Source organism: Solanum stenotomum, chromosome 3 (assembly GCF_019186545.1).
Source record: "Solanum stenotomum isolate F172 chromosome 3, ASM1918654v1, whole genome shotgun sequence".
Lineage (NCBI taxonomy): Eukaryota > Viridiplantae > Streptophyta > Magnoliopsida > Solanales > Solanaceae > Solanum > Solanum stenotomum.
The window spans coordinates 5660191-5678120 of NC_064284.1; the positions used below are offsets into that span (position 1 = coordinate 5660191).

Genomic DNA, 17930 nt, shown 5'->3' on the forward strand with positions numbered 1-17930 from the left:
CTCATCAGGAGCAAAGTGCACAAATATTTAATTGTGAAGAAGAATAAGAGATTCAAAATTTGTTGTTTTAAAATGAGAGGAAATTTCTCTATTTATAGAGAACAAAAGATAATGTGAACAAATATTTATTATATCTTATAAAAAATATTATAACTATTTGAAAAAATTGTAACCCTTCAAAAAGCTCACAACTTTTTATAAAAGTCGCAACTCTTCGTCACTTTTGCTCTAAATATGTACTGCATCAATTCATTGTTAGGGTTCAAGATATATCAACACGCACTTCAATTCTTGAAATTTCTAGTATTTTGTTACTCGTGTCATTATTTATTTCTATCAGCAACTGTTTCTACATTGTGCAGGGACAAAGATCATGGTCTTGACTATGGAAACTTGTAAATATTCATCATATTTCTTGAAATTTAAAGAAGGGGAAGGTAATTCTTGTCGGCTGTATTGGTTCTGTTCCCCAATCATCTTTACCCAAACTGTGAGAGAGACTCCAAAGTCTTCCTATCACTTACTCATGAATGATTCCATGTTGCCATCATATTTTCCATTTCTTTCTAAAGGTTCAGTTGACTTACTTGTACTAATACTCATAGTTGAAGGTGTCACAAATAGTCTCCATATCACTTTCGCTTTAAATCCTTCAAATATGTACGGTGTCAATTCATTGCTAGGGTTCCACGACATCATACCCAGACTCTCTTTTAAGCATCATTATGGCGGCGACTAACAGAGTTCCAACGTCAATAAAGCATTCTGATTTCTGGGTAAAGTATGTCATGCTGTTTTCCTGATTTTTTTTAGACAATTCTCACACAGCTTTTTGCGCATATGGTACAGGGGTGCTACTATGTATGTGGTGAATTGTTCTCTTAGTTTGTCAAAGGTCAAGAAGATGCTAAGTATACAAAAGAGATGCTGTCAGCTTCATTACAATTGTCTATGCTATAGCAGGAAGCTGATAAGCTACAAAAAGGTTATACTATAACTATTTAGAATGTTAGCCCAAAGAGGCGAAAAACTAGTCTATGGGCAACTCCCTCATAGGTTTGTACATATGCTTACTAACTGAACCCATTGTCTTGATTTGATAAGTAGATATCTCAAAAACTTTTGCCTGGGCCCTCTAATATTGAAGATGTTGTTGGTAAACATTTGCTCTGTCTGGTTCTTGATTGATATATTCTTAACATTATGTTTGCTAGTGTGAATGTTAAATCATTAGAGGCTTCTGCACTCTTACATTTGAGACTTTCGTGAAGTTTGAAGCTTTTGTGTATAGGTGCAATGGTTGAGTGCTTTGAATATATGCCCTGTTACTTGTTATCACAGTACGCATTAAGAACTTTACCACTGAAATTGGAAGCTTTGTACTGATGCAATAGCATATGCATGCCAGAGAATATCTCCCCCTTAGACATTTAACCTTATATGGATGCTCATGCCGATAGATGCATCAGCCTTGATTTAAATGTAAATTGAAATGGTAAATTAACCAATCTATAACTTTTGTAAAGATATTGAATGATACCATGACCATAGTCCATACAAGTTGAGCTAATATCGTTTATGTAAAGGTGACTTGCTCGTGCTTTCCATTAATTTTCTATGCCCAACTTCAGGAAAGTAATCTCTATTTTTCTGCTCTGCATTTAAAGAAGAAGTGATCTAGAGTGTGGTATTCTATGTGATTTTCTGCAGTGGGATTCTCCAAGCATTTTGATTAATCTTATCCATACAAGTTTGTCATTGTACATAACTAATACTTGCATTAGTTATACCGATACACTCTATTGTGTATTGAAGTGTGTATTACTAATACCATGGATTTCTAGGTATTAGTAATACAAGAAATTTAATACATGCATTAGCATGGTTAAAGGCTCAGTTACCCCTCAATTTTTTTTTTTATATCTTTTCCATCATAAGGACATCTTTGTAAATAAATATTTTTATGCAATGCATGCTATTTTTAATACACCAAACCAAACAATGCATAAGAAATAATCTATGTATAATTAATGCAAGCATTACTAGTACAAGCATTATTAATGCAATCATCACTAATACACTCTATTTAGTATTATTACTCTACCAAACAACCCCTAAGTTTATTACATGCATGTCTTAATTTTGTATATTTATGCATGCTCCAAATTCAAAGCAGTGATTTTGGTTAAACCAGCCTAACTAGATTTGTCTCTGAACAGGACCCGAGACTTAGTTCCTTAACCTTTTTAGACCTTTTAATACGTGAGACCCCCTACGTTCTTGGTGGCAACATATTTGATTTATTCAGTTTTCCCTTTCCTGTTATGTTTTTAGAAAAACAAATCTTTATTTCTTTTTTGAGAAGGAAAAAAATAATAATAAAGATTTGTATACTCGGATATTACTTCAATAGGCTATAATAGTTGTAGTGTCATGGACTAACATTGCATTCCACTACATTATCTATTATCTATTGCAAGACCTGCTGCAAATGTATTTCTATTTCTGATACCCGAGATAGATTACAATACCGAGTGTAATTTTCTTCTTTTATTACTTTCCTATTATATCCTAAAGTTGATATAGTTGCTAGCATAAACATTACTAATCCGAGTTTTAACATAAAAACGAATAAGGTCCGAGACTGAGAGCTTCTTACTGCTATTATCAACTTTATATTTCTTTTGATCTTTAGATTTTGGCAGTATTCGTTCATAGCCGAAGCACACAAAAAGGGCAGAGAAGAAGTGAATCTACACACTGTACAGATTACTGTAATCTTAGCAGGGGGCATTTATTTGTATACCCTTTTTGGCAAATTCCTTTAATTAAAACTCAATTTTAAGATGGCAAGCCTGAAAATTCACGCAATTAAGACAACTTCAGTCCTACTCACACACTAAAATTGTTCCTTAACAACACTAAAAGTCCTACTCACTCATTGACAGATGTGCGCTGCCTGTGCTGTATGCGCTCCAGTTTTCACATAACCCCTCTTTTTCTCTCCGTCTCTCTCTTGCTTGTCCTTTGTAAACTAGTACTGGCGTTACCTTTTAGGTTTTTCTACACTTGCGTCTTTTCCTTTGCTCCCTGGTGTTTTGGGTTTTTGAGACTTATAACCTGGTTTCTAAATTGCGGTGCTCTGGAAAAAGGAAATGATTTCCCTAGCTCGTGCTTCTGTGTCTGAGGAGGAATGCAACAAAAAACTTCTTGAAGTTGGGAATGAGCTGCTTCAGCAACCCCCATCTTCTAAAGAGGAGCTTCTGGAGAAACTTGATGTGAGAGCGTTTTCCCTTTTCTTTTTCTTTCGTCAATGTCATAAGTGAAAAGTACATAACAACCAATGATCCCTTTTTTATGTATGTAATGTAGATTGGTCATGGTTTGCATCAGGTGAAATTCTTATAAGCACCCCCCTAGTGAAAGATCATCTCCCATAAGAGGTTTATTTCTTTATCAGGACATTCTAGGAATTAAAAACTTGTCTATGTTTAATTAACTTAGCAAAGAGGGGCAAAGTCCAGATAAGGGATGCAGTAGGTTGATTCACTGATTCTCTTAATAGGGCTGAAATTGCGGAAGGGATACATAGGTTTCATACAGCTGACCCCCTCTAGTTTGGGATTGAATTGCAGGGCTTGTACAGCCAGATAATGTAATACCTTATCCTTCAATGAATATTATACCACATTGGATGGTTCTTAAGTTTTTGAACTTTGCTGATTGTTGGGTTGGGTTTACTTTCTGATCAAGTGTAAACAAATTTACCTAACCTAAAAGCTGGGCCTCGATTGTGATATCTACTATTATCAATATGTTCCTTGCACATAACTAGGGATTAAGGATCAGTCAACACGATCCATCTTGTATTATGTTTATTCTAAAGGAACTTGGCATAGCTTTTTTTCTTGTGCTTCAACTTAGGTTTTATCATAGATTAAGATTTCCATGTGACATTTCTTATTTACACTAAAGTGAATGTTCTCATTTCGGAAGTTATGTCGACTCAATTAAAGTATTTAATTTACCCCTTAATTTGGACTTTCTTTGCAGGCACTGGGTTCTGTCTCAAACACCAAAGAAATCAATTTCCCCAAAGCCTGTAAAAAACAACGTAAACAACGTAAAAGGAAGTACTTTCTATCACAAGAAGAGGTAAACATCTGTTATCATTAATTTGATCTGGCTTTCAGCTATTAATATTAGCCTACTTTCTGTAAGTGCTTAGTAAAGTGAATGAATGTATTTGTTTTGGAATATTATGTCAATTCTAGTCAAGTATTTGTTCTACCCCTTATTTTTCCTCAACCTTGTTGGATGCTCAAATGATTCTAAATGTGAGTTCTCCTAGGCATTAATTTATGATAATTGGTTCTTGTTATATCCTCTTAAATTAGTCTTTTTCACCCTGCACGACAACCATTTTGGTCTCTTAAACGTGTTCAATGTGTCATTGTGAGTGGCAAACTGCAGCAGAAGTTTAGATGAGAAAGTAAACCTAGAAAGCATGCATGGCGAAGTGATAGAAATCTAAAAACATAATCTTAGTATTTATTTCATAACACTTGTCTACGCTCAAAAATTTGGCAGGGGGAAGCAACTGATGATCCGACTCCTCCAACAATGTAAGTTATTTATATCGCATTTAGACCCTCTTTGCATAATAATGACTGTAATTCGAGCTGAACAAAGTTTTTTTTGGTAGGACCATGCAACATAATTTAACTCCAAAAGGAGTACACGGAAATAAGGGGGTCAGGGTTGATGTGCATGGCTATAAAGTAAAAGTGAGCAGTGGTCCCATACTCACTGCCATTTTTGCCAAGTATGGTGACATTGCAGTCAATTGTCACTATGAATCACTGGCTTTCAGAGCTTCCCTTCTTGATATAGTTTGTGATGTTGTAAGGAGGCTGAAAACCGGTGATGTTGGCTCTACTTCCATCAAAGATATGAGAGCTTTGGTTTCTGCTGCAGTGAAGGTCAAGCTTGATGTAACTTGGCTGCAGCAGTATCTGGATGAGATTTCAGAAGAGGGAGATATGGAGAAGAAGTTATCAGATTTGATGGAGTTGAGCAAGACTACCATGCTTGTATCTATAGCAGCTAAAAAGGACATGGTAGAAAGGAATAGGAAGGTCTTCACTGCAGAGGAACGGCTCAAAAAGGCTGAAAAGCGCTTGCAAGAGGCCCGAAGCCGAGCAGGAGAGGTGGAAAGGTTTGTCAAAGTGCTTGAAACAGTGGGTGAAAAAGTTCAACAGGACATCAAGGAGGTTGAGGATCAAGCACAGTATCGACTAAGTAGGTTAAATGAGCTTTTGTAGAGCTGTTTTATCCTTGCTACTTTTCCTGAACACTATTGCCAAGTAAATCTAAAACATGTATTAGATCAACTTTTTAAATTTGATTTCTGGAATGGTGTATATACAAGTAAGTCTATCCGTGTGGATATGGATATTCTTATTTGTTGAATTGTGGAGCAAGACAATTTCTCAGTAAAATGAGTTTATTAACATTCTTTTTACCAACACATAAAGTTTTGTTGAATATCCTCTTCTCCAACAGTATTTAGGATTCCTTGAACACATTCATGTATATTGCATAGCGTTACACATAAAATTGTGCACATTCATCACTCGATTTTTTTTATAATCCATGACATAGAGAACAATAATCCACAATCAATCTATTAATTCATCACTCGAATACTAATTCTACCGCCCAAATCCCACAATAACATCATGGAGCATCACATGAGACTAGCTATCGGGATTGCAAAACCCAATAAGAAAATTATAACAACAATAAAATAAGGTGATAAACGAAATACAATAAAAATAAAATGCTATACAGGTAGAATAACTTTTTATATGACAACTTATATTGTAATAATTAATTCCGTAATTTGGTTCCAACCAAACGATCCTGGTACGACTAGTCCTACGGAACAACGTATGGAAATTATGAAGCCAAAAGGTATGTAAAGCTTGACCTCCCGCCATTCAATCTTTTCCAAACCGGAGACGAACGCTTTCTTCTATATAAAGAAGTACTTCGGAAAGGCCTATCGTCTATTTATCTTCATATTGCATTTTCTTGAAATTTCTTTGAAGTTACTTCGGTTACTTATTTCTATTAGTACTTTAGTAGTAACTGTTTCTATATTGTGGTGGACAAAGATCATGTTCTTGACTATGGAAACTTGTAATATTCATCTCCATATCACTTTCGCTCTAAATATGTACTTCATCAGTTCATTGCTAGGATTCAAGATACCAACACTCGCTTCAATTCTTGAAATTTAAAGAAGGAGAAGGTAACTCAGGAGGATTTCCAGTTACTTCTGATACTTAATTTCTATATTGTGCAGGGACAAAGATGGAAACTTGTAATATTCATTTCCATATCACTTGAGCTCTAAATTATTCTCACTTCTTCCTCATCCCATAAATATGTACTGTGTCAATTCATTGTTAGGGTTCCACGCCATTATCTCAAGAGTAGCTTCAAGATCTTTTAAGTACCATAATGGCAGTGACTAACGGAGTTCCAGTTGAGAACTTTTGATGGAATTATTTCTATTAGTAGCTGCATTAACTATTTCTAAATTATTATTTTGCTAGCACAAAGTAAGTCTGTTATGCGACCTTTGTACATCAATAGGCTATGGTCTTATCTGCATATGGTAGTTATGAAGCCTGGAGTAGTTCTTTTATGAAGAAGAGAATCAGTCGACTGTTGAAATAAAGATGTCCATGTGATTTATGAGGTAGGGGTAGAAATACTCTCAGTTGAGGATCTGTATTCTAAAAAATAAGTATTAGTACGTTTTTATCTTTCTAAATTGATCTTTCAGTTGACTTTGGAAACTTGTAATGGCTTCAGATATGATCAAGAGAATCAGCGGACGTTGAAATAACACTGTCATTTGTGATTTGTGAGGTAGATTAGGCTAGTACTCTCAGTTGGAGAAGAATTATTTTGGGTAAAGTATGTTATGCATTTTTCCTTCATTAGGAAAATTATTGATATCTCCTGAAACGTTTCAGGGGACAGCTTAAATTGGACTCTTGCATAGGGCTTTGGGCATATTGTACATGGGTGCTACTATGTATGTGGTCACTGGTTCTCTTAGTTTGTCAAAGGTCAAGCATCCTCTTAGTTTTTTTAATTTTATGAAGTAGATGTATTGTTGGCATGAAGATACTAAGTGTACAAAAGAGATGCTGTCAAATTCATTACAATTGTCTATGCTACAAAAAGGTTATACAAAAATATTTAGAATGTTAGCCCAGTCCCCAATGAGGCAAAAGACTATTTTATGTGCAACTTCCTCTTAGGCTTGTATATGTGCTTTAGTATTCTTCAATAACTGAACCCATTGTCTTGGATTTGATCATTAGATATCTCAAGCAGTTCTCGTTATCTATTCATCTTTCTATCATTTACACTCCAAATTGTTCTCCGTTATGAATATGTACTATGCCAATGCATTTCTACGGTTCAAGAAACCAAGACTCGCTTCAATATGGCGGCGCCTGACAGAGTTAAATAATTCCATGTTGCCATTATTTTTCTTGAAATTTAAAGAATGAGAAGGTAACTCATGAGGATTTCCCGTTGATACATATAACTGTATTTGTTATGTTACTTATGTAGATCATATGATTATTTAGTTACTTTGATGGGATTATTTCTATTAGTAGCTGCATTAACTGTTTCTAAATTGTGCAGGGACAAAGATCATGGTTACAAATACTGTCAGTTGTGCAAGGACAACTATTTCTGTTATGCGACTGGTTCTCCCGTATTCTCACATTTGTCAAAGATCAAGCTTCCTCTTAGGTTTGCATATGTGCTTTAGTGGTCTTTAACTGTTCTCCTTCTGTAGCCGAACCCGTTGTCTTGGATTTGATCACTAGATATCTCAAAAGCTGCTATCTGGGCCTTCTAATATTGAAGATGTTGTTGGGAAACATTTCTCTGTCTAGTTCTTGTTTGATGATAATGCCCAGTGCTCCCTCAGGCATATATTTTCTTAAGATTATGTTCTTCAGTCTGAATGTTAAATCATTTGACGTTTCTGCACTTAGGGTGTGTTTGGTACATGGGAAAATGTTTTCCTAGACAATATTTTATTGGAAAATAAGTGGGTTTCTAGTAAGAAAAATAATATTATTCCAAGAGCATTTATATATGATCTAGCAAAACACTCTGTGGCGGGATGAGGTAGGGATTTGGGGGTTCAGGGGTTGAATGATTAATGGGGTGGGGATTGGGGATGTTTGGTGGGTGGGGAGGACACAATGAACTTGAAATGTCACTTATAAAACTTGTTTTCTCTACTTTCATTAGAGAAGTCTAGACTAAATGTTTTCCAAAATATTTTGACCAACTACACATGAGAATATTAGACAACATTTTCCAGAAAATGTTTTCCTCAATACAAAACACACTCGTAGTGAAGTTTGAAGCTTTTGAGTAAAGTTGCAGTGTCTTAATGCTTTGAGTATCTGCCCTGTTACTTGTTATCACAATATTCAGCAAGAGCTTTACCACTGAAATTACCATTACAGGTTTTGCTAGTGAATGGCTCCGTCTTAGATATTTAACCTTAGACATGCTAAGGAAGATGGATAAATTGGCCGTGGTGTAAATATAAATTGAAATGATAAATTAACCAATCTATGGCTTTTGTACAAAAATTGCATGATACCATGTCCATATACATATGTTGAGCTAATATCAATTATGTAAAGGAGACTTACTCGTGCTTTCCATTGATTTTCTATCTCTAACTTCAAGAAAGGAATCCCTACTTTTCTGCTATGCATTTAAAGAAGTGATCTAGAGTGTGGTATTTTATGCGATTTTCTGCAGTGGCCTTCTCCAAGCATTTTGATTGATCTTATCCATACAAGTTTGTCTTTTCTACTGAAGGTTAAAGCTTTTCTCAGTTTAAGGTTTCCTTGATTGTCTTTATAGGGTAAGGATTTATTATTCTGAGAACCGTAGGAATTTCGATAATATAGCTGAAGGGTTGATTCTGTTACACCAATGACGAGAAAACATCCTACTACTGTGTTAAGTGGAAGAAGTTATAAAGAAATGAAATCTACCTATTTAGAATGGAATTGTGCCAAGTGTCAACGCAGGACCAAATCGGTGGAGAAAATTATACTTATCAACCTTGTATAGCCGAGGGATGTAAAACCGAAAGTTAACTAGATTTCTTCTCTTTTACTTTACTGAATTCAGTATACTCTAGATTTGATATAAACGCTCATTTGGAGCCTATTAGGTCTAACCTATTTGCTTAGCTTGCTGCCTTCATATATCAGTATAGGATCTAATATGTTTGGAGTAATCATTTCTAATAATTTACTGATCTTCAGGGCCGAAGATATGGCCTTGGGACTCTCTGAACCAGATATGGAATGTTATGTCTATACTCGGTAGCTTCAAGATTTAAGCGGACACAGCACCTGTGTCTGATGCTCTCTTTACAAAGTACAGAGATGTTTCAACCAACTGTATGTCTATTCAAGTGCAAATCCACAACAGTATTGCTCAGGGTCATATGCAATACTGTTGAGTTTCTACAACTGAAATAGCATATGCATGCCAGTGAATGTCTCTCCCTTAGACATTTAACCTTACGGGGATGCTCATGTAGATAGATGAATCAGCCTTGATTTAAATGTTAATTGAAATGATAAATTAACCAATCTATAACTTCTGTAAAAGTATTGAATGATACCATGACCATACACGTTAAGCTAATTTCATTTATGTAAAGGTGACTTTCTCATGCTTTGCATTGATTTTCTATGTCCAACTTCAGGAAAGGAATCCCTTCTTTTCTGCTCTGCATTTAAAGAAGAAGTTATCTAGAGTGTGGTATTCTATGTGATTTTCTGCATAGGGCTTCTCCAAGCATTTTGATTAATCTTATCCTTACAAGTTTGTCTTTTATGCAGAAGGTTAAATCTTTACTTAGATTAAGGTTTCCTTGATTGTCTTTGTAGGATAAGGATTTATTATGCTGAGAACTGTAGGAATTGTGATAGATATAGCAGAAGAATTGATTTAGTTTCGCCAATGACGAGGAAATCTTACTATTGTGTTAAATGGAAGAAGCTATAAAGAAATGTTATCTATCCATTTATAACGGAATTGCGCCAAGGAGGCAACACGTACCAAATCTGTGGAGATAATGCCTATTAACGTGTAGCTAAGTGATGTAAATTAAAAGTTAACTTTCTCTCTCTTACCGTACTGAGTTTAGTATATCTGTATTTGATATAAACACTCATTTGCCGCCTATTAGGTCTAACCTATTTGCTGAGCTCGCTGCCTTCACATATCAGTTAAGATCTTTTATGTTTGGAATAATCGTTTCTAATAATTTGCTGATCTTCAGGACCGATGATTAGTCCTTGGGGCTCTCTGAACCAGATACGGAGATGCTATGTCTATGCTATACTCAGTAGCTACAAGATTAGAGCCGGCATTGCACCTGTCTGATAACATCTTTACAAAGTATAGTGATTTTACAGTCAACAGTATGTCTATTCAAGTGCAAATCCACGGAGCTGAACTCCTTCCTCAGGTAATATGCAATACTGTTGAGTTTCTACAATAGTATGCCCTTAAAGTAATGTATAACACGATCTAGGATGCAGAGTCTGATGTTCTTGAGATATCAAGGAAGCATGGGATGATAACAACACGGTCATTGAGTGGGCAGCCACTAAGGTGATGAAAACATTGTTTACAAGAAAGCCAACTTGTGTGTACTGCACGTGAGTAATATATTTGCAATCCTTATCAGTAAGTTTATTATATCTGCATGTCTTAATTCTATAATTTATACATGATCCAGACTCAAAGCAGTGATTTTGAATAAACCAGTCCAACTAGATTTGTCTCTGAACAGGACCCAAGACTTTGTTCCCTTACCTTTTTAGACCTTTCAATATGTGGGTCTCCCTAGGTTCTTGGTGGCAACAAATTTGATTTAATCAGTTTTTCCTTTCCTGTTACGTTTTTAGAAAACAAATCTTTATTTCACATACTCGGATATTATTTCAATAGGTTATAACAGTTCTAATGTCTAACATTGCATTCAACTACATAATCTATTGCAAGACCCGCTGCAAATGTATTTATATTTCTGATACCCGAGATAGATTTACAATACCGAGTATAATTTTCTTCTTGGATTACTTTCCTATTATATCCTAAGTTGATATAGTTGCTAGCATAATAAACATTACTCATCTGAGTTTCAACATAAAAACGAATAAAGTCCGAGATTGAGAGCTTCTTATTGTTATTACACCTTTACATTTCTTTTGATCTTTAGATGTTGGCGGAATACGTTCATAGCAGAAGCACACAGAAAGGGCAGAGAAGAAGTGAATCTATACAGATTACTGTAATCTAAGCAGGGCATTTATTAGTATTCCCTTTTTGGCAAATTCTTTTAATTGAAACTCAATTTTAAGAGGGAAAACCTGAAAATTCACGCAGTTTAGACAACCTCAGTCCTACTCACACACATTGAAATTTTTTCCTTAACAGCACAAAAGGTTGGGTTTTTGAATAACTCGTTGACAGATGTGCGCTGCCTGTGCTGTAGGCGCCCATTTTTCGTACCCCTCTTTTCCTCTCTGCCTCTCTCTTACTTTTCTTTTGTATACTAGTACTGGCGTTACTTTTGAGGCCTTTCTGCACCGCCGTTTTCCCATTTTCTCTCTTGTAATTTCTTTAGGGTTTTTGCATCTTAAAACCTAGTTTCCAAATTGCAGTTCACTTCTTGTTCTTTGTGTGCTTTGAACAAAGGAAACGGTTTCCATGGCTCGTGCTTCTGTTTCTAAGGAGGAATGCATCAAAGGACTTCTTGAAGTTGGGAATGAGCTACTTCAGCAACCCCCATCTTCTAAAGAGGAGCTTCTGGAGAAACTTGATGTGAGAACCTTTTCTTTTTCTTTCCTCAATGTCATAAGCAAAAAGTACATAACCTTGTTGATTTTCATTGGGTTTTGATAACTGCAATTATTAACGTGTTCCTTGCACAACTAGGGAAGAAAGATCAGTCAACACCATCCATCTTCAATCATGTTTATTCTGAAAGAACTTGGCCTAACTTTCCTTCTTGTGCTTCAACATAGGTTTTATCATAAATTGGGATTTCCAGTGTGACATTGCTTATTTGCTTGATCTGGCAGTCAATTATCTCGCTGTGTTTGTTTACTTCTTGTTGTTTAAAGGCAATAATCAGGCCTCCTGATGGATGAAAGAACATAAAACTGTGGAGAGAGAGATATATGTTTGACCTTGTGATTTTGTTTAGAACTTTATCATTCTTTATTTTCTACCAGATCTCATGAATTATGATCTAGATTTCATTTGTTATCCAGAGAAGCGTTTCCAATGTATTTGACATAGTTCAATCATTTTTTTTGGTATGCAATTTTCAGAACTTGGAGCATCTTTTGTCAATGGTGAAGCAAGTTCCCCCTGCATCGGTGCGAGATGCTATTAAGCCTGCAATGGAAGCACTGGTTACAGATGGAGTTCTACGGCATCCTGACATAGATGTGAAGGTGTCAGTTGCATCTTCCATGAGTGAGATCATTAGAATTACAGCTCCAGATCAACCATATAATGATACCAGACTTGAGGCAAGTACAACTCATACAGCCTTCTTTATTGAAATTGGAAGTCAGACTGGTTGCCAATCTCTCTTCTATCTATGCTGTTTTGCTTTTAAATTGATGGTTCTGATTCTGTAGGTAGTTATGCATATATGATTTTCTTGGATGCATGAATAGTATTTATATGTACTCTTGGTTTGGTTTCTTGCTCAATTGGCGGACAGGACTTTTTTGAGCTTGCAGTTTTGGCATTTGGGAAATTGTCTTGCTTGGAGGGTCGCTGTTATTCAAAGGCTGTCTCAATTATTAAAGTTCTTGCGAAGTACCAAACGTGCGTGCTGATGTTGGATCTCCAGTTAGATGCATTGATTGTTCAGATGTTTCAACATTTTTTAAATAGTATAAGGTATCCCTCCAATTATGATATACATTCATAATTTTCCTATAGGTAAGAGGAATTGAAACCGACCACATGGTTGTTACTTTGCTGGTATTTTATCTATTATTGTTCATTTATTTCTGGTAATATGATATATGCTCTGTCCTTGCCACAAGTTTGGTTATTTGTGCACTAAGACAAGAAAATAACTGCAAACTGTCAACTTTAAAGAGCAGAACGCTCATGGATGAGAAGAGTAATTGCTTGTGACTAGTGCTATCTTGTGGTTTAGTATATTTTAGTTAGCTACTTGGCTTAGAGTTTGTCTTGGTCAATTTCTGTCTTAGAAGAACTTTTATATAGGTGCCTCAGCAGTTGCATGCCCTTGAATGATCGCTCCAGCTGAGAACAACCAAATTCCGTGAGCCATTTTTTGAATATAAATTGTTCTATTTGATTTGACTTGGGCTTTGAAGGTGGTCAATCAATTATGCCCAATTCAGAACATGTAGAGCTAGTTAAATGGGAGTGGAAATGTGGAAAAGAACAGTAGTGATTTACAGTGTTGTTTTCCTCTTTTATGTTTTGGCGACATGAAGTAAGTTGGTATGTTGGTATTTTTGGATCAAATGATGGATTGAGTTAAGCCCCCAGGGATGAGCTCAACAGGCACCGGTTGAGGGACTTGTGTCTTAGTTTACAAGTTTGAGTCCTTCCCCAAGTGAACTAAATCCAATATTTAAGTGGAGAAGGATAGAGGAGACGGCCCATCATCCCCAAGTTCCGAAGGTTGTAGTTGGCCCAAAGGGTTGGCTCCAGACGGATTTTTCAATCTTAAATAAGATTGGTAGACTTGAAAAGTAAAAAAGGAAGGAAGTAATGGCTGAAAGACCAGGGGGAGTGGTAGAAACTTTGTCTCATTGCTGGCACTAATCAACTACTAAGTACAGTTTCAGCAGCTTCAATCATGTTGAAGAGACGTCACTTCCAAATGAATTTACCCGCTCACCAGTTAATTAATCACCATTCTAGTCCATAATTAGTCAATATAACCTTATCCATGAAGCATGCACATTTTTGTCTGTATAAAATCTCCACAACTTACTCTAAGAGAATTGTATTATAGGTGGATAGTGGTCTAAGTCCTGCTCACTCCATTTGGGAACCATAATCTTCTTCCCCTCTCTAGTCTCTACTAGGTGAAGCTCGTATGACCCTTCTTTCCCTTCCAATAAAAATCACCAAATTGTTGAAACCCTTACAAGCATGCAAAGACAATATATTTAAAGCATGTGGGCATATTAAAGAGCGTTGATGTAAATACTGTTATCTTCCCTCCTTTGGTATCTAGTCTTCTCATCCACTATTTTTTTCTGAAATTTCTAAACAACCGGCTGTCAACTTTTAAAAATTCAATGTTTGTGACTGTTCAAATTTGGATTCTGATAAGTTGATGTTTTCTTTATCAAGCTATCTCTTTGACTATTAATTAGATAGTTTTCAGCTATCACTAATTTATCACAAGTCAATTATACACCCTTAACTTGGACCAATCAAACACTGTTATAGCAAATGGTATGGAGGGAGTATATGACAGTTTTAGCAGTATATTCACCGTGGTTATTCTTATATTGAATGCAGCATAAATGAAATTATATGCTAAGGTGCATAGCATGTCAAAGTCTACCAGATTCTTTTTTCCTTCATAACATTCAAAGACTACCAGTTTCTCAATTTGCCATTTTTTTCTTCTGGGGAATGGCTGACAACTGTTTTGTCTCTTTCCCTATTTTAAGGCCGGATCACCCTGATGAAGTATTCATGAACATCAAAGAAATAATGACCATGATAATAAAAGAGAGTGATGATATTCCAATGCAGCTTCTGAACATCCTTGTGAGCATCCTCATAAGTAGTGTAAAGAAGGAAAATCAGGTATTGCTTTTCCTCTATAAGTTTATTCTTTTATCTTTCTCATTGTTTTTAATGACGTCTTATTTTGGTTTAGAATGTTTCACCTCGTTCCTATGTGCTGGGAGAGAAAGTTCTTCAAGAAAGTGCTGTCAAACTTTATCCATATCTTCAAAAAGCAGTGACTGACCTTGGCATTTCCTTTAACAACTATTCAGAAGTTGTTGAATTAATGTGGAGGGAGGCGATTAAAACTAAAGCTATGGTGGGTCTATCTGATATTCAAAGTAATTGCTGCATTTATTTAAAAAATCTATGATTGTTTAGTTGTATAATTCTATGCTTCTCCTTTTCCTGTCTAATTTACAAAGAAATGGAAGCAGATAAACATGCAATCAGCCGATCATGAAAAACTGAAGATCTAAGAATCTTAGGAAAATGAGGTGGGAAAAGAAAGAAATTTGATACTAACTATCAAAAAATAGAAGAGGAAAGAAAAATGTAATCCTTGATGTCAACAGTGACAGTTCCGATAAAGGAAATAATGACATGTTTGACCGTTCAAATAAGATGACTTGGACCCTCCTTGTTAATACGTTGAAGGCAATCTGTAGCATCAGCTGCGAGTATTTATCATAGATCATTACACAATGTGCTACAGTGCTTTTATAACTTTGATCCCATGTTCTTTGTTAAATTTAAAGCATTGTGATCCTAACTTGTCAGGTGATTTTTCTCTTAAGTTCTTTTTACTTTTCCAAACTCAGAAATGTGTACACATGTAGTTTTCCACCAACCTGTCCTCATTCTTAGACTAGCTTGAGAAAGATAAAACTTTAAGGTCCTTTACGAGATAGTCAGAAGCTCTTGTTTTGCTGATTAATTGTTGATATAAAGGTGTGATAAGTAAAGGTAACTTCACAGATAATAAGTGATCTGGATTTATAGTAATGATGTGAATTCTTCCTGTGCTACACACTTGTCAGGTGGAAAGTGCTCCGGAAGAGCTTGCACCACATGCTGCGCATAAGAACGATGATGTTGTTGTAGAGACAGTTTCATCGTTAAAGGAATCAGAAGCAACCAACGAAGCAGTAGATCCAGAAGCTACTCAAACTTCAAAGAAAAGAGGTTGGAAACCTACTTTTTTGAATAAAGCAGAGGAAGGATATGATGATGCTTGGATAAGTGGAGAAAGGAGATCAACTATAAGACGGCGGTCATCAGTTGGTGAATCAAGAGCTGAGGTAAATCAAACAGTTAGCATTAATTGACTGAACTCGTTTAGGAAGTTGTGTATTTAAGTATATCATTTATTTCTGCCCCTTAGTTCTGGACTTATTATATACATAAATTAAATAGTACGGGCATTGGGCTCTGCCTTTTCAATCACCAAAGAAATCAATTTTTCCAAAACCTCTAAAGAACAATGTAAAAGTAAGAATTCGCTATCAGAAGAGATGGCCAACATTTATTTCAGTATCATTAATTAGAGCTGGCTTATTTAATTATATTAGAAAACCTTCAATAAGTGATTACACTGACGTGAATGTCCTCATTTCGAAAGTTATGTCCACTCAAGTAAAGTATTTAAGTTACCCCTTAATTTGGACTTATTATGTACATAAATTGATCTCTGCAGGTACTGGGTTCTGTCTCAAACACCAAAGAAATCAATTTCCCCAAAGCCTGTAAAAAACAACGTAAACAACGGAAAAGGAGGAGGAAGTACTTTCCATCACAAGAAGAGGTAAACATCTGTTATCATTAATTTGATCTGACTTTCAGTTATTAATATTAGCCTACTTTCAGTAAGTGCTTACTAAAGTGAATGAATGTAGTTGTTTTGGAATATTATGTCAATTCAAGTAAAGTGTTTGTTCTACCCCTTATTTTTCCTCAACCCTGTTTAAAGCTCAAACTGGTTCTAAATAGTGAGTTCTTGGTTCTTGGTTCTTGTTTTATCCTCTTCAATTAGTCATTTTCACCTTGCACGACAACCATTTTGGTCTCTAAAAGTATTCAAGTGTATCATTGTGAATGGCAAATTGCTGCAGAAGTTTAGATGAGAGAGAGAACCTAGAAAGCATGCATGGTGAATCGATAGATATCTAAAAACTTAATCTTAGTATTTATTTCATAACACCTTTCTATGCTCTAAAATTTGGCAGGGGAAAGCAGCTGATGATCTGGCTCCTCCAACAACGTAAGTTATTAATATTGCATTTAGACCCCCTTTGCATAATAATGAATGTAATTCGAGCTGAACAACGTATTCTTTTTATGTTGCTGTAGGACCAAGCAGCATAATTTAACTCCAAAACGAGTGCGCCAAAATAATGAAGTCAAGGTGGATGTGCATGGCTATAAAGTAAAAGTTAGCAGTGCTCCCATATTGACTGCCATTTTTGCCAAGTATGGTGACATTGCAATCAATTGTCACTACAAATCATTGGCTTCCAGAGCTTCCCTTCTTGATCTAGTTTGTGATGTTGTAAAGAGTCTGAAAGCTGGTGATGTTGTTTCTTCATCAATGAAACAGATGAAATCTTTTGTCTCTACTGCCGTGGAAGTCGAGCTTGATGTAGCTTGGCTGCAGCAGTATCTGGATGAGATTTCAAAAGAGGAGGATATGGAGAAAAGGTTACATATGGATATCGATATCCTTCTTCATTGAATTGTGGAGCAAGACATCAATTTCTCAGTTTATTAACATTCTTTTTATCAACACATAATGTTTTTGTTGACGATCCTTTGCTCCAACAATACTAATTAGGATTCCTCAAACAATCTGATTGATATGTTTTGTGTCGGTGTGAATTAGCATACATGTAAATTGCATTGCGACGCACTTAAAATCGTTTGTGCTCATTCATCACTTGAAAATTTTCCTACATTTAATGTGAGTTTAATGTGCTGAATCTTTCCTTGTCACCTGATTATGCACAATGAACTCTAGCCTTTCTTTTGAATATTTT

General features: G+C 35.6%; 1 protein-coding gene across 10 annotated transcripts; it reads left to right on the plus strand.

Annotated features, from left to right (window-relative positions):
- Window positions 1-294: 294 nt before the first annotated feature.
- LOC125860005 (sister chromatid cohesion protein PDS5 homolog D-like) lies at window positions 295-17652 on the plus strand. Of its 10 annotated transcripts, none has more exons than XM_049539889.1 (15): window positions 6076-6316; window positions 6886-6942; window positions 7050-7599; window positions 7735-7845; window positions 10424-10612; window positions 10686-10805; window positions 11814-11973; window positions 12486-12689; window positions 12887-13068; window positions 14838-14976; window positions 15050-15217; window positions 15939-16199; window positions 16595-16702; window positions 17124-17158; window positions 17248-17652. In XM_049539889.1, exons 7-15 carry the CDS (start codon window positions 11860-11862, stop codon window positions 17627-17629), a joined length of 1593 nt encoding a protein of 530 aa, XP_049395846.1. In that variant the 5' UTR covers window positions 6076-6316; window positions 6886-6942; window positions 7050-7599; window positions 7735-7845; window positions 10424-10612; window positions 10686-10805; window positions 11814-11859; the 3' UTR covers window positions 17630-17652. The 10 variants fall into 10 exon arrangements, with proteins under 10 accessions (XP_049395841.1, XP_049395840.1, XP_049395842.1 ...); XM_049539890.1 differs by having other exon boundaries at window positions 7050-7145; XM_049539893.1 differs by having other exon boundaries at window positions 7050-7111.
- Window positions 17653-17930: the final 278 nt, after the last annotated feature.

What these genes read in the sequence shown, in the direction of transcription:
- LOC125860005 (XM_049539884.1), top strand. Translation starts at nt 726, where the DNA reads ATGGCGGCGACTAACAGAGTTCCAACGTCAATAAAGCATTCTGATTTC. An exon ending in AGCTGATAAGCTACAAAAAG is followed by an intron (nt 986 to 3,152) that starts GTTATACTATAA and finishes CTCTGGAAAAAG; the next exon opens with GAAATGATTTCCCTAGCTCG. An exon ending in TTGGTGAATCAAGAGCTGAG is followed by an intron (nt 16,200 to 16,594) that starts GTAAATCAAACA and finishes TGATCTCTGCAG; the next exon opens with GTACTGGGTTCTGTCTCAAA.